Source organism: Mesoplodon densirostris, chromosome 14 (assembly GCF_025265405.1).
Source record: "Mesoplodon densirostris isolate mMesDen1 chromosome 14, mMesDen1 primary haplotype, whole genome shotgun sequence".
Lineage (NCBI taxonomy): Eukaryota > Metazoa > Chordata > Mammalia > Artiodactyla > Ziphiidae > Mesoplodon > Mesoplodon densirostris.
The window spans coordinates 8024351-8051163 of NC_082674.1; the positions used below are offsets into that span (position 1 = coordinate 8024351).

Consider the following 26813-nt stretch of genomic DNA (forward strand, 5'->3'; position numbering starts at 1 on the left):
TTTTACTACTCTCTCAAAATACTTAGGTTTTAAAATGAAAAAACAAAAGCAGAAAGCAGAATAAAACCAGCAACACAGGGTTTTGTTACCTTTTAAATGACACTCAGAAGGGCAGAGAACATCAAATATTCTGAAGAAAATACTGTTTTTAAGAGAAACACTATAAGAAATTATTGTACAGGTATCATCTCTAAAATCCAATTGTTTGACATGGGGAAAGGGTATGAAATTGACATGTATAATACTGATATGGAAAGATTAGTAGTAGCTCATAAAAACCTTCCTAAGGTTGTAAGACAGCCTCAAAATCTAGGGGGTTTCTCATGGATCAATCTTTTTTTTAAACAGTGATTTACTCTCTACCTAACTGAACATGTAAAAATGCATGCCCGTTCTAGCAAATGAGGAAAACTTCTCAACAGAAGAAAACAATCTTGACTACTCTGAATATGAATATTATCTATCCCGAAGTAACTGACTTCCAATGAAGTGCCCAAACGGATGCTTAGTATTGATATTGCTTTCTCAAGAACGCACACTGCTCAAAAAAGGCAACAGAAAGAAAAGAAACATTACATGGAAAATAGGCAAATAAGTAAGTAATGTTAACAACAAAAAATACGTACGGAGTTCTTATTCCACATTTTGATAATTCGAGAGTCAGCAGACAAAATCAAATCTAATGAATCCTGGAAATGAACTGATTTAATGGGCAGCCCATACTGGTGATCCTTAACTAGCAGTGGCTTATCAGACCGAAGATCATACAACAAAACCTAAAAAACAAAAGTTATTTCTGTTTAAACGAACTAAATATTTTATCTTGAAACTTTTAAAACTTAGAATAATGGCTGCCATTTGCTTCATTACCTTTTTTATCACCACAATGAACACCCCTCACTCAGGGTACAAAGATTCTAAAGTCAGCCGGCAAAAATACTCCAGAAAAATCTCTTAAATTACCCTTCCAGTATATGGTTTTATGAATTCAACCCTGAGAGTAGTTTTTAGGCACACTAAGATTGAGAACTACTTAGCTATATTTAGGAAGGAACCAAAAGGAAAGTCCACAAGAATTTGTGTCATTTATGAATTCAACAAATATATATACACTGAGGGCCTACTGTGTACCAGGCACTGTCACAGTGGCTGACAGAAACAAGAACAAGAAGCATAATGAATTAAAAAAAAAAAAAAAAAAAAAGAAGCATAATGAAGACAGTCCTGGTGGATTCCAGACAGATGGCAGTGGCAGGGTTATGACTTTCGGGGGGAGGGGGGGGTCTCTCCTGAGCCCTGTCTTGATAGGCAAGGGGCCTGGTGAAGCTGGATCTTAGTCCTAGGTGACAGATGAGAGGCAGTAACTCTACTGGAAGCAGGGCTCACACCTGTGCTGAGGTCAGAACAGACTTACAAGTGTGTGGGCTCTGCCGTGAAGGAAAGAGAGAAAAGATGAAATTAAATCCCTGAAGCCATTTCATTTGTACTCCTCAGACTAGCGTTTGCTGAGGTATGTCCCACTGACCACTAACTGCACCGGATGTGGGTGATAGTGCTGGGTGAAAAAAAAGGTTCCTTGCGCAAATACATTTTGGAAATACTTACTCAACGCGTTTTTTGTCTACAGGAATTCTCCGAGTTTTCAGTATATATTTAAATGCACTATAAACCTCAAAGAGTAGAAATCTGGAGAATTCCAAACTTGTATGACCACGGAACTCTACTCCACACTCTCTAGAAAATGCTCTTCTAAACCACAGTCAGGACACCTGAGGCACACCCCACTGCAGCTTCAGCTCGAGAGCCTCTCACACCAACCAATCAGGCCAGAACCAGAATTTCTAAAGGTACCGAAGGGACACAGCATTCTGAGTACCCTCTCCACTCTGGCCAAAACAATAATGCTTCATTTTCTGTCCCCACAGTGAACAGACATGTGGATGTTTCCCATGAGACATACACGCCCCTGAAGTAGTAACTGAAGTGTGAGGTTTCCAACTTAAACATATTTACCTGCCCTGTGGATGTTCCAACTGCCATGGTCAAGGCACCATTAAATTTCAAAGCAGAGATCGTTGGTAAACTGTTTATCCTGAAAGGCAAAACATTTGTGTTTCGTGCATATATGGCCAAATCTCCTTCCAAGTAACAAATTCATTATTAATCTTCACTTCAATTCTAATGGGGACAATCACATTTCTTAGTCTTCTGTTTAAAAGGTAACTGTAGCCAAACTTTCTTAATCAAAATGAAAAATAACCTTTACTTATAAATGTAATCTACCTTTAAAAATCTGTAGATTATGCTCTTTAAAAATGTAAGAAATATTTTCAAACTAGCTACAAGCAAAAAAAGTTTCTGAAAATATAAAACCAATGGAAAAAGATCAGTATGACAATATCTCTCATTTTGTTTAAGCCAGGATAAGGTATTTACAGAAACATGCCCTTTTTTGCTTAAGAGAAAACAGTTTTATATTCGGGCATGGGTATACCCATTTTCATTTTTTTTTAATTTATTCATTTTTTGCAGTACGCGGGCCTCTCACTGTTGTGGCCTCTCCCGCTGTGGAGCACAGGCTCCGGACGTGCAGGCCCAGTGGCCATGGCTCACGGGCCCAGCCGCTCCGCGGCATGTGGGATCTTCCCGGACCAGGGCACGAACCCAAGTCCCCTGCATCAGCAGGCAGACTCTCAACCACTGCGCCACCAGGGAAGCCCCCCATTTTCATTTTTAAAGTTAGTGATGTCAAGCTAAAATAAAGACTAGTCCCCAAACGGGGACCCAGAACCTGTAAACGTTAACAAAATGATGGATGTTTATGGCTCTGAATCTGGAGTATGCGTCTCACTCAGTAACCAAGAATAACGCTCTGAGGGGGAAAGGGTCCTAGATGATGAGTCAGAAGCGGGTCACAGTCCTGATTTCAATACCTATTGTCTCCACGACCTTGGACCAGGACCTTCAGTCCAGGCTGCTGACTCTTGGAATCCTCAGGTCTCTTATGCCACCTAAAGCCTCAGCCTGCAACTACACTGAAGCATCCATGGGAACCTGGAGGTCTCTTGTCTGCATCACTTTCAGTCATTTACTCTTCAAAATGAATGCTGGAATCATTTCTCAGTGCGGTGACATTATTTTTCCTCATTTATTCAAACTTTTTTTTTGTATTTCTTTTTTTAAAAATTTATTTAATTAATTTATTTTTGGCCGTATTGGGTCTCCGTTGTTGCACGCGGGCTTTCTCTAGTTGCGGCTAGCGGGGGCTACTCTTCATTGCAGTGCGCAGGCTTCTCACTGCAGTGGCTTCTCTTGTGGAGCACGCGTTCTAGGCGCGTGGGCTTCAGTAGTTGTGGCTCACGGGCTCAGAAGTTGTGGCTCGCAGGCTCTAGAGCGCAGGCTCAGTAGTTGTGGTGCACGGGCTGAGTTGCTCTGCTGCATGTGGGATCTTCCTGGAACAGGGCTCGAACCCGTGTCCCCTGCATTGGTAGGCGGATTCTTAACCACTGTGCCACCAGGGAAGCCCTATTCAAACTTTTTTTTTACTTAATAAAATTTTGTCCCTTTCTTCAGATAGTCACTTATTAAGCTTATCCCTCAGTATTTTACAATTTTTTGTTATAAATTATTTTGTTATAAATGAGAACTGCTTTTCATTGTATCTTTCTAACTGGATATTGCTGATAAACATCAACGCCACTGATTTTGTACATTTATTTTGTAACCAATTTACTTAACTCTCATATTAGTGTTTATAGTTTTTCAGTTAGTTCTACTGGGTTTCCTAGGCAGACAATCACATCACCTGCAAAGAACAAAAGCCTGTCCTCCGCCAGCCAAAATTTAACATGTATTTCTTTCTCTGACTGTATTGGCTCCACCTCCCAGAACTCTACCTATGTCAAATAACAGAGGTGACGGCTTATAATGTTTGTGTAGGAAAAAAATAAAGCTAAGCATAAAAAAATTAATAAATAAAATCACCTGAAGCTGAATCAGCAGGCAGAGCTACTTTTAACACTTTGTAACATATCCAGATTTCGTCCCTATGACTGTACACATAAGTTCATTGTTTTTCTTATGAAAATGTGATAAAATTCTATAGGGAACTGTATGATTTGCTTTTCCACTTAACAGCATATTTGGAACATCTTTCCCTAGAAATAAATATGCTTCTGCCACATAATTCTTAAAGGCTTACGTAGGCTATTGGTCAACACTTCCTCATCTGTAAAATAAATACAAAACAGTACCTGCACCAAAGACTGTTGTTGTTTTATTAAATAAGTTAATATATGTAGAGAACTTAGAACACTACTTGGCAAATAGAAAGTACTGTTAGCTATTATTTCTACCAAGCTGTATTTTGATTTGATATCCTGGGCTCTTTCTGACATCTTAGTATTATCATAATGGGATTAACACCTTGGGCTATGGAGGTGGGAGAATGTGCACTCTGTACATGTAGGTAGACCTTTAAATTGATGTTACCTTTTCTGTCAGGCAATTTAGCAATGGGCACCAAAAGCCTTAAGAACGTGTATACTGTTCAAGCTCTTGATATTTTCCCTCAGGAAATAATCATAAAACTGTAAATAGACGTGTACTAGTGAAAAACTACAAGCATCCTTCACGAACCAAGAGTGGTCTGTTTCTTAAATTCAACCTGCCTGTATATATGCAGAAGTCATTTTTACTTTCTTCTGTGCATTTTTGAAACTGCTTAGAATCTTCTTACATCAAGTACAAATCATCTTTACAAAATAAAAAAAAATTTTAATAAATAAAATAACCTCCATCATGACAGCTGAAAAATGCCTCACCCCTAAGGACAAAAGAGGCCACCAAAAATGTTTGTGAATCAATATTCTATTAAAAAAAGAAAAAATATTCCCATGTTTCTAGAGACCACTGTTAAGATTATTTTTTAACATCCCTTCCTTAAATTTTGTATAATGGTACTTCTATTGTAGTCATTAAAGTAGAAATAACCTTAAGACATACTGCAAATAACTCCTGCTGGCCTGTTTTCTTAAATGACTTTTCAAGATGAAACAATTAATGACAGAGTTTGTACACAAGTCTCTTTATTCTAATTCAAACACAAGTTAATGCTTAAGGGTAAGAGAAAATTAACCTCTTTGTTTCCTATAGAGTGAGTAAATACCTTTCACTTAAACCTGATTTTCTACTTTCTAAAAATAAACAAGTTTCTGATTCATTTTCTTTCATACCTATTTGATGAATACTAATAAGCATTTCCATTGCTTTGTTCTATTAACAAATGTAGAGACTCATAATTCAGTAATCTGCACATTAATTTTAATGAGTTTTTCTGTATGTGTACATTTCACAATAAAAATGTCTAAGTAATTCCAAAACAAAACGAAAAATCAAATGTAGCATGAGTTTTCCATTTTTAGATTGTTTAATACACTATACTCCATACCATGACTAATGAAGTTATTCATTAGTATTACTTTTTTTTTTTTTTTTTTTTTTTTGCGGTATGCGGGCCTCTCACTGTTGTGGCCTCCCCCGTTGCGGAGCACAGGCTCCGGACGCGCAGGCTCCGGACGCGCAGGCTCAGCGGCCATGGCTCACGGGCCCAGCCGCTCCGCGGCATATGGGATCCTCCCAGACCGGGGCACGAACCCGTATCCCCTGCATCGGCAGGCGGACTCTCAACCACTTGCGCCACCAGGGAGGCCCCATTAGTATTACTTTTAATAAAACTCAGTAACAATACTCAGGAAAAAAATTTCCTATACTCACTTGCAATGTCATAATTAAAAGATGAAAAAAATTTTTTCTTTACTTATGACAGAGTGAAAAATATATACATTAGAAACAGACATCTTTCCATTCAGTGATTCTTAGCTTTTTTTTCTAGGTCAAAAATGCTTTTTTACAAAGCTGATTTTTTCAAAAGAAAGAACTATATTTCTTCTCTCCCCCAGAAAAATGCAAATCACACAAAATTCTACAATAAATTTAGAGTTAAGTCTCTCTTAGCCCACCCATCTAACACTCCACCTCCTATGTGACATGACTGTAGATAAATGTCTGATCAACTGAAAAGACAAAGTAAAATGACATTTCCATGAATAACAAGACCCCAGAGAAAGGGCATTCCCGAGCTGATTACAGCGACTAATCCCATGTCAAGGATCTGACAAAGAGAGTGATAATCTGCATGTGTTAATATGAGCACAGAAAAATGTCTGAAGGGAATTCCCTGGCGGTCCAGTGGTTAGGACTCGGAACTTTCACTGCCGGGGGCCTGGGTTCGATCCCTGGTTGGTGCAGTAAGATCCCGCAAGCCATGCGTCAAGGCCAAAAAAAAAAAAAAAAAAGTCTGAAAACATATGTACCAAGCAGTGTAACAGTAAGTACTCTTGTGAGTGGGAAAAGGACAGGGGGCTTATAGGTATTACTTAATTCAAGCTTTAGAGGTTTTCATCCCCCAACTATGATTTACTTTTCCAATTATTTTAAGCGTAGGAATGGCCAAATAGGAACAAGAAAATATCAAAAACATTGCTTCCCTCTACCTTAGAATTCAAAGCACATATTTTTGTTTGTTAAATGGAGTGGTGGACTCCTGGTTCCACTGCCATATCCTACAGAATGGGAAATACAAATTCCTGCAGTGTATTTATTTTAACAAAATTCCACGGCAACTATATAAACAAGGAATTCCATCTGGCTTCCCCACTTAGTGAGCTTTCACAGGAGAGGATTTCTACATAAAACAATCACAAAACCACAACCTCAGATAAACACGTTTTAAGAGTGTCATCCTTTAGCAACTGATTTTAATTTAGTGTTGATACGTTTGTTTAAATCAGAAGCTGATGAGTATTTAAACTGCGACTTCACTCCCACTTACTCTGAATCAGCTGTGACGCTACTTAAGGCGCAATCTAACAGGCCAACTCTGCCCCGCGTCCTCGGGTCCCAGCACTCCACTCGGCCCTAAACAAATAAAACACAGTCATTTTAAATACTAGAAAGTTTTTAGACAAATACCAAAAAAAAAAAAAAAAGAAGCCTCATTAACACTGATTATCTCATGGAGAATAAGAATTTAACTTTTTCAAACTTTTTACCTATACCCTTTTTAGTACTGTTAAATGTTTTATCATTAGCTGCATTTCTTTTATAATTTAAAAGAAGAAAAGAAGGATGGTTAAGAAAAACAAGTGCAAAATGTGATGCATGATCCTTGAATGGACCTTGATTTGGTTGGTGTGGTAGAGGGGAGAGGAGTTATGAAAGACATTTTGGTATAACTGGGAAAATATAAATTTGTAAATATTACTGTATCAATGATAAATGTTTAATATATGTGCTACAATAACTATCACAGAAGAAATCAAAACCCAACATATAATAAAAAAATTAGGACTTCCCTGGTGGCGCAGTGATTAAGAATCTGCCTGCCAATGCAGGAGACACGGGTTCGAGCCCTGGTCTGGGAAGATCCCACATGCCACGGAACAACCAAGCCCATACGCCACAACTACTGAGCCTGCGCTCTAGAGCCCATGAGCCACAACTACTGAAGCCCATGTGCCTAGAGCCCGTGCTTCACAACAAGAGAAGCCACTGAAATGAGAAGCCTGCGCACCGCGACAAAGAGTAGCCCCTGCTAGCCGCAACTAGAGAAAGCCTGCGCGCAGCAACAAAGACCCAATGCAGCCAAAAATAAATTGATTAATTAATTTTAAAAAATTACTTTAGCTTTATAAGTAATTACAAGTACCAATGTATAAAGACGTACATTATATACCATTACGTTAAAAAAAAAGCAAATGAAGAAACATGGTATAATTTCAATTTTGTGAAAAACTTTTAAAACCATATTACTAACACATACGCATGCCTGCACATACACAGAAAAACAAAAAAGAAAAGGAGAATACTGCAAGCCATTATAGAGTTACTTCGGGTGTATGAGGATTTGGTAACTGGAAGGCACAGGAGGGTACTTTTTTAATAGTATGTTTTTGACATTTTTACCTTTTTTTTATTATGAGTATTTAACAATATTGTAATTAAAAAACGCAAATCTAGAAAAACTTCTGGTAAGCATGAAGGACACTGATTCTAAGGTGCTGTAGTTTAAAATGAAAATGTTGTGCATTTATTGAATGCTACTACAGAGGATGTCCAAATCACAACCCTATATATCTTTCCAGTTTATAATGTTTTCAAATAGGTTCTTTCATGTGATTCTCACCAGCACAGCACCTCTATACAGTTGCCAAGGTAAGTATTATCATCTCCATTTCACTGATGACAAAAACAAGCCACAGGGAAAGTCAGTCATAAAACTGACAAGCAGCAGAGATCTGGGACTGCCTCCTGTTAAGAACAAGAGTGGCAATCATACTGGAGCTGGCAATCCAGCAGCAACTTCAAGTCTCACCCCCGACAATGACGGCCCTCGCAGACCAAATCAATGCACAAGGGGCACAGTGTGCAGCAATACAGAGATACAGCTGTATCTCTGTGGAACGTGACCCACAGTCCATACGAAAAGCAAATCAGTGGCCTGTGGCTTCATTAGCACCCTGCTCTTAGGAACCAAGCAATGCTGTCTTTAAATAAAACTCCATTCATTATCAAATATAGAGCAAATGTTCTAAAAACTAAAGTCAACGTATGCTTACCTCTATTGTTCCTGTGGCAAATAAGCCATGCACTGAATTTACGTCACAAACATTATTCTCCCTAAAATAGTAAAGTGATAAGGGAGAGAGTTTTAGCATCTACTTTTGCAGGGCGCGGGGACGACAGACACTCAATGAACTTTCTAAACAAACAGTAAACCCAATGCTGTGCATAAGGTGGCGGCAGATTCTCTCGCTCATCTGCATATGCGAAGCACCCATCAAAGGGGCCAGTGCACTGTACACAGTCCCCGGAGTTTCAGACCCCAGGGTGACACTCTATCTGCCAGGGGACGAGACAAGGAAGGGCTTTCTTCAAAAACACTATTCCACCATCGCGAGAACACATTTCCCAATATATTTTCTCCCAAAGCAAAAAGAACACAGGCTATCACTACACCAATCCTGAGACTTGACCAGCTTGTTGAGTACACTGATGTAGGCTCGTTTTCTTTTTCTGAAAAATGGTATTCACCAATCTCATATGGTTGTTGTGAGGATTAAATGAAAAAAACTACATGTTCAGCACAGCGACTAGAGTTTACAAGACAATAAATAAAAGTTGTTATTATAAACAGGAAATTCTGCAACTAAAGAGCATATAACTTTTTATTATTCAAGGATGCATCATGACATTACTATAATTTCTTTTTAAAGAAAATAAGAGTATTTCAAATCAATGTGGAAAAGAAACCCCGAGTTTACCTGGTTTTTATCACTACCTGTTCTTCCAACCTTTAAAAATCCCTTTCAAAGCAATAAGGAAAATCCAACAAGCTCATTATATACATAGGTGAGAAGTAATCCAGCTTCCACTCTATACTAGCTGTGTGAACTTAAACAAGCTACTTACCCTCTCTGAGTCTCAGCTGCCCTATCTGTAAAATGGAGATAACAAGAGTACCTACACTGTAAAAATTTGTTATAAGTTTCAAATGAGTGAGTATATATAAAATCCTGAATAATGCTTGGCACATAGTAAGTGCTTTCAGTACTGCTGTTGTTACTATTACTCAGTATTAATACTATTATGACAGATTCATTCCTAAAGGATTTCTCTATGAATAAAACAAAAGTACAGACCATAACATATGATGAAAAGAAAACGTGAAAAAATCTTAAATGTCTGCCAGCAAAAGCATAAAAAAAAAAATTAAAAAATAGTACTCCAAGTTTTTTCAAAATTTCTCTATAAAAGAAAATATCACAAAACTAAATCATGAATGAAAATTTAAAGAACACAGCAAAAAACAGTAACTGAATTTCTGGAGTGAGTTAAAAACTCTTCACATATATTAAAAAAAAATTTTTTTTAAATTTTACGACATCACCAGGTCTTCTAGTGAATTTTTTGTGTGAGAAAAAATTTAATGTTACTCTTTTACCTAAGTTGCCCAGAGCTCTGCTTAAATGCAACACATGTCATTTGACAACAAATTGGGCGTCTGGCTTCATCTCCTGGCCAAAATAAATACAGCAGGATTCTTATAACAAAACACTCACGCAGCATCAGTCTGTAGAGGATTCAGGAACCGTCCTTGTTCCAAGTTCAATCTATAAACTTCAGAGCTGCCAAACAATGAATAAAGTGAAAAATCCAGTAAACTAAAATGAACGTTTCTTCAAGTAAATATAATTTTTAGAAACATGTATCTGTCATAAAGCATCACTTCCCTTTGTAAAACTGATACAAAAATGCATTCTAAACCTGAAAGATAACCACCTTACTTGTAAGCCTGTTCATGCATAAAAGTGAGTTAAACGACCCATGTGCCAAGGAAATATTATGAGGTCATTAAGTAGGATATTATTTACAAATAACACAGAGAATACAAGATCCAAAATGTATCTATAAGTGTATGTATACAAGACTACAATGAAATAACAATAAAATACTAATAAGGGTTTCCTCTGAGTGGCATAATTATGGGTGATTTTTTTTTCTTCTTTATTCTTTTTTATATTTCCCCAATTTCCTAAAATGGATATGTATTATTTGTATAATCATAAAGAAGGTAGCATTTAAGAATAAAAGTTTTAAAATGCATGCAATGGGGCTAAGATACTGACTTCACACCACTGCTACACTACTGGGTCACCCACGTCTCTCTAGATTTAGAGCACCATGCTAACAGAAGTCAAGGATGTAATTCCTAAATGAGCCAGTCACACTCTCTGAGCAACCATAAGGCAGGGATAATGTCTTATCCTTCTTTTAATCCCTCTCCTCAATTTTAAGAACAGAAGTTGCTTGGGGAGGTGGAAAGGAGAAAACAAAGGGTGATTAGACCCCAATACCTCGCGCCAACAAAGTACAAGTCACAAGATGGATAATGGTAAGAAAAATCTCTCCCGAACTTTGGTATTCTGGTTTTGTAGTAGAAACCTGATTGTGAATGAAATTCGATGTATCTATCATTATGCAGGAAGACAATCTGAAAACGAAACAAGAAAATTAGTTTGCTTAGGTTAAAGTATTTATTTCATCATCAGCACTGAAACCGGCAAAGCAAGAAAATCTCTGATCTCTCTCATCCTCCTAAACGCATGTGTATAAACACAACTCGCCATGATGGTTAAGAAATGTGTTTAAGAATCAAACCTCTCCATTAGCTACTTAATGCCTTCCTGCATCTTAGATAGGTTTTTTGGCAAACTTTACCTTCTAACTGAAAGACTTAATACAAATGCCCTTCATTTATCTGGCGCCAGCACTTTGTCATGTAGGGCACTGCTCAGTAGCCTCAGTGAGTCAGTTCCTATTTTACTTAAGAACACATTTTAATAATCTCACTATTATCACACGGAGTTTGATAGGCTCCTTGTATAAATTTAACTTTAACGTATTACAAAGGTATCTTAAAAATCTGCAGATGGTATTTAAAAGCAAATTTATCAATATCTAGAGAAAATATACTACACAATTACAAGTCCCAAAACATATGATAAACGGCTACCACAGGCAAAAGGATAAACTGTACCCCACAGTTTCCAGAACTGAAGACAACATAGAAAGCATGTCAGCTCTGAAAATTCAATTTTCCTTCATGATGACACCTCTAAAAGTTTTTCATTTTAAATCGAATAAGGCACTTTTATTGACAATCTTGTAACTGTTGAAAATTAGTACAAGAGTTGAAAGATGCACTAATGGTACCAAAAAAGAAAGAAAAGGAAACATAAATATATTAGCTGTGTCTTGAACTGTTCCAGTATATGCACAACCACTAATGTGCAGGGTTAAGAAAATTAAACATACAACACTGCTACTGTACTTTTCACACATGAATAAGAAAACGGAAATAATAAATGCAATAATGAAAATCACACATCTAGAACATAGGATGGTCTAAAAAGATGACTGCCACCAATTCTTAAAAATATAGATAAGGTTTCATTCACACATGCTATGGAAAACTTATTTCAATATTAGATTGGCCAAAGGCTCTCTCTATCCCGGTTGTCACAGACACGTGACAAACAAAATATATATTAATAGAAAGCAATAGGTTTTATTTTACTATACAGCCATTTTAAATTTAACAATGGAAACATCATAAAAACACTTATCATAAAAACAAATCCCACTCATTCATTTCTTGAGGACAGGCAGTATAAACCAATGCTATAAAGCATACCTTTGAATAGTCATCAGACAAAGTTTCAAAGGTGACAACTGAAAAATAAGAAATAGGAAAAGTACAATTATCAGTCCACTTTTTTAATAAAAATACAAATGTGATGCAAAGATTCTAACTCAACACAAATACTATATACAAATGCTGGGTTTTTCTTCCTTTTTTGCACCTACATAACACAAGAACAAAGTTTCCATGCTATATTGCCCCCCAAAACACCAAATGAAAAATTAAAAGCTTTATAGTTTTATACAGATCAGCTAGATTTTCTACAGAACTGAAGCAAATTAAATAATAAATTTACAAAACATAATGGCTTCTAAATTTTGTCACAGTTTTTCTGAGATGGTCAAAGTAAAACAACAAACATGAAAAACTCGAAACTTTTTGCTCTAAAAGGGTAACAGTAACTTTTTACTCATTCATGGTATACCTGCTAAATGAAAATAAAGAATGAAAACAGTTATTATTAGCAGCACATGGAGTTTGTACTGTTTTTTTTTTTTGCCATTTCAAGGAACAATATACTTAAGTGTATACAATGAATAAAATGGATGAACTACACAAATTTATGAGTTGAAAACCATAGAATCATAGAATTTTCTCACTGTAAAGGCTCTTACTTTTCCAACTGCTTAACTTCAACCTCTGTTAAAGCACTTCAGTAACAGGGAGTTCTTGAGTTTAAAATGCAGTCGGTCCATTTTATAGTTGAAAGGTTCTACTTGTCAAAATATTCATCCTTTTATCAACCTAAACCTGTCTACTTGGTCTAAAATATTCAGTGTGGGACAGTCTAAGCTCTTTTTCATAGGACAACTCCTAAAATAGTTTAGAGCGACCACCTACTTCTCTCCTGGTCTTGCTTCATGTCATCTATTCCCAGTTCCTTCAATTACTTCTTATGTAACAATATTTTAGATTCCAGACACCTTACTGAATTCATCACTTTCTCCAGTATAATAACTCATTTGCTGAATGTGATATTTTGATCCTAAAGGGATTTGTTTACTGTTTTCTGAAAAGAATTAAAACATAAAATGTCCAATCAACCAATAATTCTTCACCTAACATGATTCATATACTCCAATTGATAAGGAAAAGTTAAAAATTCAAATTACTTCATTCTTAAAGAGTGATCATAGTATGTCCTTATTTATAATGTGCAGGAAATATGAATTTTCTTTCTGTGCATCTGTAACAGTGCCCTCTTTCAGGGTACAGAGGATACTCCATTGATGCTGCCTAATGATGTGTATGTGATATCCTGATATTTACTAAGAAGTTAGACATTCAAGAGGATTTTTTGTTCCCAACAGACATACATATATGAATTTTTATTCTCTATGTTTTGTGTGTTTCTAACTTTTCATTATTCATCATGGCACTTAAGTGCATTCACCAAACTGCATCATAAACATCACAGCAGATTACTTCACTTTACCTTTTATGAGATTATTATACTTATCAACCAATATCTGAGCCCTTAATATGGGCAGATCATCCTAGCCTGTTAAGCACAGAGGTACAGAGCATGGAGTTGAAAGGGCACACACCAAGATTTGAACAAATTACTTAATCTCTCTAAGTCTTCATTTTTGTATGTGAAAAGTGAGAATAATTACAATGATTGAACTCATAAGGTGGATCGTAGAAAACATCTAGGTGCTACATGTAAAGAGCTTGTTTGACTACCTGACAAAAATATCCATTCTTTATTAACATGATGGTGATGATGATGATGATGAAGCTACCAGCGGGTGTCCTTATTAGGTCGGTAAGAATGGTGAATAAGCCACAAGATCATGTCTGTGAACATTTGCATTCTAAGGCTACACTGCCTTTGCCTTCCCAACTCCGGCTCCACTCCTCATCTGTTTAAACATCTCCCAAGATAGCTCAGGTCTTCTCCTCTATGAAGCTATTCTGAACGACTCCTCTAGAATGAACTTAAAATACATTGCTTGCACTTCTATTAATTTATATCAAGTACAAACTTCTGCAGTGGAATTGATTACACTTTATTGCAATTTTTGGCTCTATATCAACTTGCAACTCTTTTGAGGAAAGAAACTGGGTCTTATTCCTAGAAACGAAAACAGTGACAAGCAAATAAGTCATAAATGTCTAAATCAGCACATTGAAGTTATTTTTTCTAGAATGTTAGGGAAAACACTTAAGGGAAAGTCAGATTCATTGTTGTTCACACAGTCCTAAGAATGGACTTTCTCCTAACTTGTATAATTCTATATGTAGCAAGTGAAGATTAATCAATGGCAGGTTTTCCTTCATTTATATTTATATAATCTTAAACTAATTTAAGAAAAGCCATCTCATCCTTCTGAGTTAAGTTACAAACATTAAGCATTTTAATATTTAAATAAGAGTGAGACTAGCTTTCTTCTGTACTGTTTTTTTAAAAAGAAGACAGTGAAACAAGTTAAGAGAATTCATATCCCATTAACTTCTTTTCCCTCAATCTCAAACATGGGGCCACCTGACAAAAATACCTGAACTCTCCCATTTCAACCTGCACCTTGTGCCAGGCAGAATTCTAAGAATGACCCCACTGACCTTCCCCCCAGGGCAGTCCCCTCCTCTGGAGAGTGTGGGTGGACGCTGTCAATGTGAGGAGACACCGCTCTTGTGATTACATCACCTTCTACGGCAAAGGAGAGATTTATAATCACACGAGCCCTTTCAAAGCAGAGCTTTCTCCAGCTGGCGGCAGAAGGGGGTAGTCAGAGAGAATCAGAGCACAAGAAGGATCCAATGAGCTTCTGCTGGCTTGAAGGAGGAGGGGACCAGGTGAGGAGGAATGCAGGGGTCTCTAGGAGCTGAGCATGGCCCCAGGCTGACAGCCAGCAGCAAAGGCGTCCCTAGCCCTACAACCAAAACAAACTGCATTCTGCCAACATCCTGTAAGTTTGAAAAGGGGTCTTGCCTAGGGCCTCTGGAAGAGTCCCACCTGGCTGACACCTTGAGGTCAGCCCTGAGCACAGAACACAGAAAAGCCTGGACGGACTTTACGTACAGAGCTATGAGCTAATAAATGAATCTTTTTTAAGCTGCCACGTTTATTGCAATTTGTTACACAGCACAGAAAACTGATATACAACCCATGCCCATTTTAAAAAGCAGAAAAGCAGCCAAATATAAAAACTATTTTTGTGATTTCAAATATAACCTCTTACTTACCTTCTGAATCTAAACACCTTTCAAACTTCAAGGATAATTGATAGGTGTCATAACATCGAACTCGAGGTTTATATGTTCCTATAAAAAAAATTTAATGTGATGTAAAACCTAAAGGCCATACTTTTCATTATCAATATCCTGCAGATATGTTGAGTATACTTTTTGTTTAGAGGTAAGTAAGATTCATTATAAGCATATCAAACAAAAAGAATTTAAAAGCAGCCCTCTCCTAAAATGGATGGCTAGTGGGAAGCTGTTGCATAGCACAGGGAGATCAGCTTGATGCTTTGTGACAATCTAGAAGCGTGGGATAGAGAGGGTGGGAGGGAGGCTCAAGAGGGAGGGGATATGGGGATATATGTATGCATATGGCTGATTCACTTTGTTGTACAGCAGAAACTAACACAACACTGTAAAGCAATTGTACACCAATAAAGATATTAAAAAAAAAGCAGCCCTCTCCAACATCCCAAGGGAAAAATGAACAAAGGATATAAACAAGCAAGACACAGAAAATGTATACACCTGTGTATGAAATACAAATAGGTAATCAACTTCACAAATAATCTAACAAAGCAGATTTTTCAAAAATTAGTTTTTGTCAATATTTATAAAATAGATAAATAATAAGAACCTGCTGTATAAAAAATAAAATAAAATTCAAAAAAAAAATTCAAAAAAATTAGTTTTTGTCTATCAGATGGCAAAGATGAAAAAATGGTTAGTATCTGCATTGAGGTTGATGTTCAAAAAAAGTTCTCTCATACTTTGGTGATAAGTTTAAATTGTTACAAATTCTTTGGAGGACAATCTGGCAATATCTGTAAAATATGTGATGCTCATACACCTTATATCTGTATTTCAACTTATACAAATTTATTCTACAGAAACACACCCGTAAGTGTACCGAAGACATGAAGAATGTTCACCACAGCATTATTTACTGATGGCCAAAAACTGAAAGCAAATTAAATGTCCACTGATAGGGAAACGGTTCAATAAATGATGGTAAATCATTATAGAGGTTATAAAGAGGGTGACGCAGACCTGTAACTCCTGACATGGAAAGCTGCCAAAACATATTACAAAGTGAAAGGGAGAGTGAGTGCAGCGGGTGCAGTGAGGGCTGCAGAGGGGCACTTAAACTGCGATCCGGCTTTTGTAAAACTCAACAATGACAGTGTCAGTACTCTGTACAGAAAGAAGATGAAGGAATAAACACAGTGATATTTTGTGTATTTTAGTGCAATCTTAGGGCCTTTCACATTTTATCTTATGTATTTCTATAATGTTTGCATTTTTTATAAGTTTATCATGAAAAGAAAAAGACTGACTTTTAAAACCACGAAGGATATTTTTAAAAGAAAGGAATGAAGTAGTCCTATGTTTTCTGGCATGGATCAAAGCCCAAGATCTCATTTAAAACCAGTATATAGTACAGTATATATACACACACATACTCTATATACAATATACATGTTATATATAATCTATAATTATAATCTAGATTCTGAACATAAAACTGGACACTAAAAAATGTGGATAGAGTTAGTAATTAGACAACCACTGACACAGAACCAAAGAGACTAGCACGTGGATGTATAAAAGCTGTCAAATAAGAAAGTGGTTGGAAAAGAGATATAGATGCATAATGTTAAGCCAACAAAAAAATGTAAGTGGACAATACCCAGGATATATGTACCAAATCACAACCAAAAAAAAGGTTGGGTAATGCTGTTCTAACTTATAATACATTGAAAGTTCCCTATATTTGTTGACTTTTTGATACTGATGAATACTGCTAACATAAAATCTTAGTGACATAAAAAATACTAGCATATGATAGAGAAAATCATTATGATAAAAATGACCTTTCCTGGAACTATCATTCATTGTTGGTGGGAGTACAAAATGATCTGACTACTGTGGAGAACCATCTGGCAGTTTCTTATCAAACTAAATATATACCTACCCTATGACCCAGCAATGTCCTCAAAACAGACTTGTACAAGACGGTTCATAACGCTTTACCAATAACAGTCGAAGAATGAAAATAGCCCAGGTGTCCACCAAATGAAGAATAAATTAACAAAGTGTGACATATTCCTATAAGGAAATACCATTTGCTAATAAAAAAAGAACACATTACTGACACATATAATGACATGAATGAATCTGAAATATGAAGTCCCAGATGAAGTAAGTCTTACACAAAAAACATACATAGTGTATGACTGCACTTACGTGAAGTCCATTTAAAACAGGCTACACTTGTCTGTGGTGAAAAAATAAATCACAGCAGTGGCTGGCTACACATGAGTGGGAGCAGGGATTGACTGTGGGGGGCATAACGGAATGCTCTGGATGAAAGAATGTTTTGTATCTTGGTAGGGGTTTGGGCTACACAGGCATGTGCATTTGTCCAAACTCAGCAATGTACTTATACAAATTTATCTTTCAAAAAAAGCCATAAACGAATACTGAACTCTAGTTAATGATGTACACACTGAGGTATTTAGGGGTGAAGTATACTAATACCTGCAACTTACTCTGAAATGCATCAAAAAACAGGGTGGATTGATGGATGGCAGAAAGATGGATAGACAGATATGTGATAAAGCAAATACAGTAAACTACTTAAGAATCTAGGTGACAGGCTGTTCACTATACAGTTTTTTCAATAATTCTATGTTTGCAATTTTTAAATAATAAAATGTCAGGGCAATTTTTAAAAAGTGACCTTTCCCACCACATCATTTCCTGCTACGAAGTATATGTAAATCATAACCAAAAAGATGCTTACCGGTTGCTAAAATATACTGTCCATCTTTTGATACCTTAATAGTGGTACAAACAGTAGGCATTTCAAAATCCTGAATAAGTTCAATTCTCCTACGGACATCTACAAAGAAAGAAGATAAATAACTGGTTTAACCGCCACGTGCTTACTCTGTGTCCAGGAAGACAGGATTCAGAGCGGTCACCACCAACGGCAACGTCCCAGTGCATCCCAGCCTCGGGAAGGCGCACGGACACAGCCCCGCCCATGACACAGCAAGCTTTTCTCTTAGCTCATACCTTATGTTTCTAAACTAAGTATTTTATTTTTATTTTTCAAAAAGGAAACAGTGTCATTGTTAACTGGAAAAAAAAATGTCCATGATAGTGCATCAAACATCCAGTTTCAAGCCTGGGATAAAGGGGGAACAGAATAAACATTAAACCACTATTGTTATTCAATCATGGATCATGATTAAGACAAAGACCTTTACCATTTTTTCTCCTAAATAATGACAAGTCTAAACCTTTAAAGCCTTAAGTTTATATAAGAAGCTGCTACCAAGCTGACTTTTGCCTCTTTGTGGTAGCACTGATCTGTGGCCAAGAAGATCTAAGGAAGCCTTAGAGCAAATCTCTGGGTCAAAACATTTAGACGTACTCTCACAAACACTGGTTCCCTGCAACAAGAAAGTGTGGATTCTTGCTGGCTGCTATTGTAACAATGTGCCCACTGTAAGGACGGTGTATGACTCTCTGGCACATTACTGCCTTGTTCACTAAACCAACCGAGCAGGAGGAGCCCACTAAATCTGGAAGACACATGATAGTTTTGAGATGGGCTGGAAAGGAGTCAATGAACAATTTTTTCCTCTAAGTAATCTGAATCTGTTTTCTTTTTTTTTTTTTTTTCTTTTTGCGGTATGTGGGCCTCTCACTGTTGTGGCCTCTCCCGTTGCGGAGCACAGGCTCCGGATGCGCAGGCCCAGCGGCCATGGCTCACGGGCCCAGCCGCTCCGCGGCATATGGGATCCTCCCAGACCGGGGCACGAACCCGTATCCCCTGCATCGGCAGGCGGACTCTTAACCACTTGCGCCACCAGGGAGGCCCCTGAATCTGTTTTCTTACACACTAGAACACTGGAGTGGACTGAAAGAATCAGACGCAGTGGTGAAGAATCCACCTGCCAATGCAGGGGACACGGGTTCAAGCCCTGGTCCAAGAAGATCCCACCTGCCACAGAGCAACTAAGCCCGTGCGCCACAACTACTGAGCCTGCGTGCCACAACTACTGAAGTCCGCACGCATAGAGCCCGTGCTCCGCAACAAGAGAAGTCACTGCAATGAGAAGCCCGCGCACCGCAAGGAAGAGTAGCCCCCGCTCGCTGCAACTAGAGAAAGCCCACGCACAGCAAAAAAAAAAACCCAACAGAGCCATAAATAAATAAATGAGGGGCTTCCTGGGTGGTGCAGTGGTTGAGAGTCTGCCTGCCAGTGCAGGGGACACGGGTTCGAGCCCTGGTCTGGGGGGATCCCACATGCCGCAGAGCAGCTGGCCCCGTGAGCCACGATTGCTGAGCCTGCGTGTCTGGAGCCTGTGCTCCGCAGCAGGAGAGGCCGCGATAGTGAGAGGCCCACGCACCGCGATGAGGAGTGGCCCCCACTTGCCGCAACTGGAGAAAGCCCTCGCGCAGAAACGAAGACCCAACACAGCCATAAATAAATAAATAAAAGTTTAAAATAAATGAATGAATGAATGAATGAATAAAATTTTTTTCTAAAAAAAAGGAAAAGGGCAGGAAGTTTATTTTCCACTACATGAATTCCACTGTGTCTTTGTAAACCTTCAGTTAAATATGATAACAATAAATGAGAAAAGCATTATAACCTGGATCACAAATGTAGCTGAGATGAAAAAAATAATACTCACCGACATCTTTCTTCTGAAGTGCTCTCTTTTTTCTGTCAGAAAGCCACTTAAAGAAAACAAAGAGACTTTATTTTAAAACATATTTACTTGAATTGTTTCTCTGCTTACAAAAATACATGCCCATATTAAAAAATTGAAACTTTATAGGAATATATAACATAGAAAATGAAAATACTCTGTAATCCTAACCCTACTGTTAACATCCTGTTACATGGATTTTTTTTTCTGGTATATATTTACATATACTAGACAATAAATTTTTAGAACTACCATATTTTACACAAGAAAAAACTAGTTCATCTAATCAACCTAAGGGAAAGGAGTAAGCCTCAAATATTATGGGTTATAACTAATATATGGAACTTTAAGTGAAATTTTAAAAAGCAAACATTAAATGGAGAAAGTTTCTTAAACAAATGTATTTTTTACAAAACATAAACCTAGATAAATAACTGACCAAATAGCTGACACTTGATAATAAAGAAATGATACTTTTAAAAGTCACATTCGCTGACACCAGATTTTGTTCTGTAATTCCTATACCTTATTTTAGCTTGCAGCATAAGTCCATTGCACGAACAAGCACCAATGATGAAGCACTAATCAATTACGATTACCTTAAAGCAGTGGTTCACAACCAGGGGCAATTTTGCCTCCAAAGGGCATCTGGCAATTCTTAAAGCGTACTTGGTTGCCACAGTGGGAAGGGGTGGGCACTCCTGGCAACTAGTGGGTAGAGGTCAGGGATGCTGCCAAACCTCCTACAATGCACAGGACAGACTGTACAACAAGCACTGTCCAGCCCAAAATGTCAATAATGACGAGGTTAAGAAACCATACCCTCAGGAAATCAAAGAAAAGCAAGAGAAAAATTAACAGATGTCATGTCTAAAAGCACAAACCCAACGTACAGCCCATGTTAGAGACAGGACATTATAATCTTTAGGACTGTGGTCATGTGGTCCCACTCCTGGATACCCTAAGTGTGACGCCTGAGGCAGTGTGGACGCTGGAACAGGTGTCACTCTTTCAAGGGCCTGAGTCTGAGCCAGAGCTCTCCTCCTGCCTTTGTCTTTAGGGCATTGATTTACAGGTCTGTGCTAGTCTTTGTGATTACACTGCTCTGATTTCATTTTAGGCAGAAATGTTTCAATTAAAGGTGATGTTAAACTATATTTCTGGGCACTCGATACATTCTTCTACATCAACCTAATAGAAGCAAAACAAAGGGCTTCTCCTTTAATAGGGGATTCGATTTCCTCTTCTCAGGGAGTTATGCTAAAGAAGGGGGCAGTTCATTCAATAGCTGGTCTCACACATCATGAGCTTGGGGCAAAGAGGAGGGGACTGAGATTGCCTTCTAAATGGGAGCCTGGGACCTAAAAGAGCCAGAAATTCCTTACAACAGTGATGATGGAAAAGAGTTGAAAAATGATGAAAAACAGTTCACTCTGGAGTTTCTGTACAAACTGACAGCACTACAGGAGAGCACACAAGACAGAGTCAGCACGGGGCAGGAATGAATCAGTCTAAGTTTTAAAAGTTCACCAAAGAACTGAAAGTTGTCACTGATACCAGGCATCCTCTTTGTGTTCTAGAAAATCACAGCTGATAGACAATGTCACTTTACCAATGCCAAATAATTTAACCAGAAACCCAGCAAAAGAGCTCTGGGAATGCTGATGACCTAATTCTCTCACTGGACAGGCACCCCACCATCGCTGAAAAAAAAACAAAAGAAAAGAAAAACCCTGCTTGATCTTACATTTGAAGTAGGTAAAGCAAAATAGGCAATTTGTTGATAAGTCAGAATTACTTTAAAAGAAGATTTAGAGAGATTCCCTAACAGGATACACATACCTGTTTACTCAACATTTCCACCTGATGTTTATTAGAACATCAAACCTTCCGTATCAAAAATAAAACTTTTCATGCCTTTTGCTCACTACCTTCCCCCGACCCCCAATGCGCTCAGCTCTCCATTTCAGTTACCAGCAACACCGTGTGCCCAGTTACTCAGATCCAAACCCTAAGAGTTCCCCCCTGATTCTTTCCTTCACCTCAACTCCCTACGACTACCCAACCCATTAGCAAGTCCCATTAGCTTACCTCCAAAACACCTCCTTTACCCCACCCAGTCTTAGCATCTCCTCTGTTACCATCCTAGACCGAACCACCCGTCCCTCAGCTGGACCACCTAACTCATCCCCACTCACACCCTCCCCAGCTGCAGTAATTTACCAGAGAGCAGCCAGTCTGTCACCTTTTGAATATTTTTCTCATTCTCCCATGCTTTCACTGTACTGAATAAATACCTTTATTTTTTTGCAGATTTTTATTATTAAAAATCTAGATTTTTAATTTTAAATATAATTTTATTACTAAAAATCTACTGTGCATTTTATTATTAAAATGCACAGTAATTTAACACATCCTACAGGCAATAATAATGAACATGGATGCCATGCTATACTAGATGCCTGTTCTTGGCAGTTTCCTTCAGGCACTCTGGTTTCTGCTCCCAGCAACAGCTTCCAACAGCACTAAGAATAAAACCCTAACTTCCAGCCTTGGCCTACAAGGCCCACCTCCCCAGCCTCAGCTGTCCCCACCCTCCTGCCCCACTGAGCACTCCACAGACACAACTGTGCTTCTCCTGTTTCTCCGACGTGCCAAGTGCCTTCCATTGTGGGTCACTGGCGCTTTCTGTTCCCTCAGTACGGAAAACTCTTCCTTTCCCCCATCTTCACAAGACTCGATCCTTTTCATCAACCAAGTTTCTGTTCAAATGTTACCCCCTTGTAGAGGGGTCTTCCCTGAGGGCTTGAGTCCAAACCACTTTCTCTAAACAATTCATCCACAAGTGCTCTCTTATAGACACTCAGCACTCAAAGCACTTTTCAGTATCTGAAGTTGTCGTGTTTGCTTACTTATTATCCTTTTCCCCAACAGGGAACCTTATCTGACCGGTTCATCACGTATCCCAACATTTAGAACAAGGCTGCCTGCAGGTACTCACGTCTCAGCAAATGTGCAGAACCAAAGGACAAAATGACAAGGATCATGCTGTGTGACAAACAGCTGGAGAACGAGGAGTTATTTAACCTGAATTCTGAGAAGAATCTAATCATTGGCTCCAAATCTTTTAGGGTCGGACACAAGGAAGAGTTACACTTATTCTGATTTCCAAGGGCAGGACTCAGAGCAACAGCGGCATGTAGAAAGGGGGCGTGTTTTAAAACAACTGTCTAACAAGCAGTCTCAAAATGGAAGAGCTTCTGCCAAAAGTTTCTTCTCACTGGCAGTGCTTCGACAGCAGCCTGACCAGCACTTATGAGAAATAACATCCAAGCTACAGAGCCTAGGCGGATGACTCTGGACAGGTCACCCTTCCCCTCGCTAGATCTTCTGCATATTTTCAACATGGAAAGATTGCAAGAGAATGGCTGACTTTCCAAACGCCTTCCAATTCTGATGTCCTAAGACTCAACGAAATCAAGTTAAGTTCAGCAAGGTTCAAAAACACTGCCGTCCACATCATAAATGCTGCTGACGCAAAGCCTGCATTTCTCTTCACTGCTGTATTTCTAGAACTTGGCATATAACAGGAATTCAACGAAGAGCTGATGAGCGGGCATTAAAATGGGGGAGAAATACCTGTCAACCAATCTGTCCACGTTTTCCTCCTCGGTGTGGCAGCGGCTGTGAACATTATACAAGCCCAAAAGGACAGCTCCTCTGTTCTAGAGGACTTTACCCCCCAAAAGTTCAAGCCAACTCATCAATCCCGATCACCCCTCGGCCCAGGCTCTGGCGCCGTAACAGCACTGTCCTCGTCTCCCAGCACCGACCAGCTCCCCCAGGCACCGTCCCTGGACTCTGGGCCTCCCCTAGTCTGGAGCCGGCCCGGGCCCAGCTGAAACTACCAGGGACAGGGAGGAGGAGAGGAGCGGCTGCCCCGCGAAGAGGAGGACCCGACGTGACTCACCTCGGGAAGGGACTTGCCGCAGCTGAGACTGTAAATCTTCACTTCGTTGAGGCTGGAGACCTGCATCGCGGCGCCGAGCAGCAGCGACCCCCGTTCCCGTCCAGGACGCTATAGTGCACGAAAGCACCCGAATCTCAGGGCCTCCGGGGCGCCTGGGCGGCGTGGGGCCCGGGCGCTGGCGCTGGGTGATGACGCACTTCCGGGCGCCGGAAAAAGCGCCGGTTCCGGAAGTGAGAAAATGGCGGAGTTAGGGAAGGCTGACTAGTGAGGTCCCGGAGGCGGCGGGGCTGGGAGCGATCTTAATATGGGGAGGGCGAAGAACTGCTTTCCCCTTTCTCAGCAGGGAGGAGCAGGAAGCTTTTAGGGTCGCTGCTCAGGCCGAAGGGTCGAGGTACCCGGGAGGGCGAGGCTGTCTGGGCTGACTGAGGCTTTGGGGGGCCCGGTCAGGGAATCCAGGGAGAGAATGCGACCTGGGAGCGAATTCAGAGTGGAAGTGAGTTCTTTTCTCACCAGTGTTCCTGCAATATTCCATTAGAAATAAAAGCTTTTTTAAAATGATACAAAAAATATTTTCATCCGGAATTGACATTCATCCTGCAAGGGAGCAAAATTTGCCATCCCAAAATGTCTCTTTGGCGTGCGGATTATTTCTAGCTGAAACCAACCAAGGCCCAAAAGACACAGGAAGAAACTTTGACCTTCCCCTTCACTGTCTAGAAGAATGTAGATAGAGGACCTGTTCTAGGAAGGGCGCTGTCGCCATGGATAACTAGAGTGTGAACTGGGTGTGGTAGACAGGGAGGAACCTAGCAAAGTCTGTTAAAATTCCTCTCTGTGTCCCATTGTCTCTGTGATACCCAGCAAGCATTTGTTTACCAAATATCTGCTTTTTAATCTCCATGTCAGTTGCCTTCCTCGCCTTTGAAGTCTCAAACCAGTGCCCCAAATAATCTTTTTTGTCTTTAGCTGAAGATGGTATTTAAGATGAGGGTTTCCAGTATTTTGGTGCATCACTCAGTTTTCCTGGGTCTCTCCCATGTATACATGTTATTACACTTTTGTTTGATTTTCACATATTAATCTGATGTCAATTTAATTCTTAGACCAGCCAAAAGAACCTAGAAAGGTAGAGAAAATTTTCTTCCTTCCTGGCAACCTCACTAAATAAGGAAAGAAAAGAAAAAGCGTAGTAAGAAGAGGGGGAAAAAGGTAAAAGAAGAGGTGATCAGGGAAGAAATGGGTTTGAACCTGATTTTTTTTTTTTTTTTTTTGCTATACGCGGGCCTCTCAGTGTTGTGGCCCCTCCCGTTGCAGAGCACAGGCTCCGTATGCGCAGGCTCAGCGGCCATGGCTCACGGGCCCAGCCACTCCGCGGCATGTGGGATCTTCCCGGACCGGGGCACGAACCCGTGTCCCCTGCATCGGCAGGCGGACTCTCAACCACTGCACCACCAGGGAAGCCCGAACCTGATGTTTTTTGAGATGGGCGTGTGACAGTATTGACGGACAGACCCTCCCTTAAGTATGGTTTTCAGAAAGTTCACAAACTTTCTCTGTTGATCATCCAGTTACTTAAAGACTGTTGCCTAGATCTGAGGACTTGAGAACTCTTGGAGTGGTTAGATGAAACTTCAGCAGAAAGTGTCGGTTAACTGTGCCAAAGGGTCCTTTTGAAACTGGAGAGTAGTACTCACTTCACTTTCATATAACTGAGGTGGGTCACTTTGAGCACAAGCTATATTGCTCACGGCAGAGTAAGGACTTCTGAGCTTAACAATTTTGTTCCTATTGTAACTGTCCTTATTCTACCTTAAAGTTCCAGTCCAAATTCTACTTTCCACCTGAGGCTTTTTTTTTGAGAAAATATGCAGGACTGCCATCCTTCTTGGGGAGGCGGTGTCCCAAGGGAGAGAAAGATCATGGGCTTCAGAGTGGTAATAAAATAGGCCTTTTAAGCAAATTGTAAAAATAGAAAATGTTAACAGAAACAGACTGACAGGTCTAGAGAACAAACTAGTGGTTACCGGTGGGGAGAGGGAAGGGGGAAGGGACACGATAGGGGTAGGGGATTCAGAGGTACAAACTACTGTGTATAAAATAAACAAGCTACAAGGATATATTGTACAGCACAGTGAATATAGCCAATATTTTATGATAACTTTAAATGGAGTATAATTATAAAAATACTGAATCACTATGTTGTACACCTGAAACTAATATTGTACTCAGCTATACCTCAATTTTTTAAAAAATGGAAAATGCTTATTTTCCAAAATATGCAGGATGATTTCCAAGACACTTCGAATATTTTCACACGCAAAAAAATACTACCTTTGTTATTTTTTAAAATAAATTTTTATTTATTTTTATGTTTGGCTGCCTTGGGTCTTTGTTGCTGCGCGCAGGCTTTTCTCTAGTTGCGGTGAGCGGGGGCTACTCTTTGTTGCGGTTCCCGGGCTTCTCATTGGCTGGCTTCTCTTGTTGCAGAGCACGGGCTCTAGGCGCGCGGACTTCAGTAGTTGTGGCACTCCGGCTTAGTAGTTGTGGCTCGCAGGCTCTAGAGCACAGGCTCATTATTTGTGGCGCACGGGCTTAGTTGCTC

At 39.3% G+C, this 26813-nt stretch overlaps 1 protein-coding gene across 1 annotated transcript in view; it reads right to left on the minus strand.

Annotated features, from left to right (window-relative positions):
• The window catches only part of NOL10 (nucleolar protein 10), an 87546-nt gene extending 63162 nt beyond the window's left edge, over positions 1–24384 (minus strand). Inside the window, exons 1-11 of the mRNA XM_060117726.1 lie at positions 24212–24384; positions 20224–20269; positions 18318–18416; positions 15515–15592; positions 12317–12354; positions 10977–11113; positions 10182–10247; positions 8679–8739; positions 6893–6978; positions 2014–2092; positions 627–776 (exon numbers count right to left, since the gene is read on the minus strand). Of these exons, the coding sequence (XP_059973709.1) occupies positions 627–776; positions 2014–2092; positions 6893–6978; positions 8679–8739; positions 10182–10247; positions 10977–11113; positions 12317–12354; positions 15515–15592; positions 18318–18416; positions 20224–20269; positions 24212–24277 (906 nt within the window). The 5' untranslated portion in view covers positions 24278–24384. The remainder of the gene's footprint in view (positions 1–626; positions 777–2013; positions 2093–6892; positions 6979–8678; positions 8740–10181; positions 10248–10976; positions 11114–12316; positions 12355–15514; positions 15593–18317; positions 18417–20223; positions 20270–24211) is intronic.
• Positions 24385–26813: the final 2429 nt, after the last annotated feature.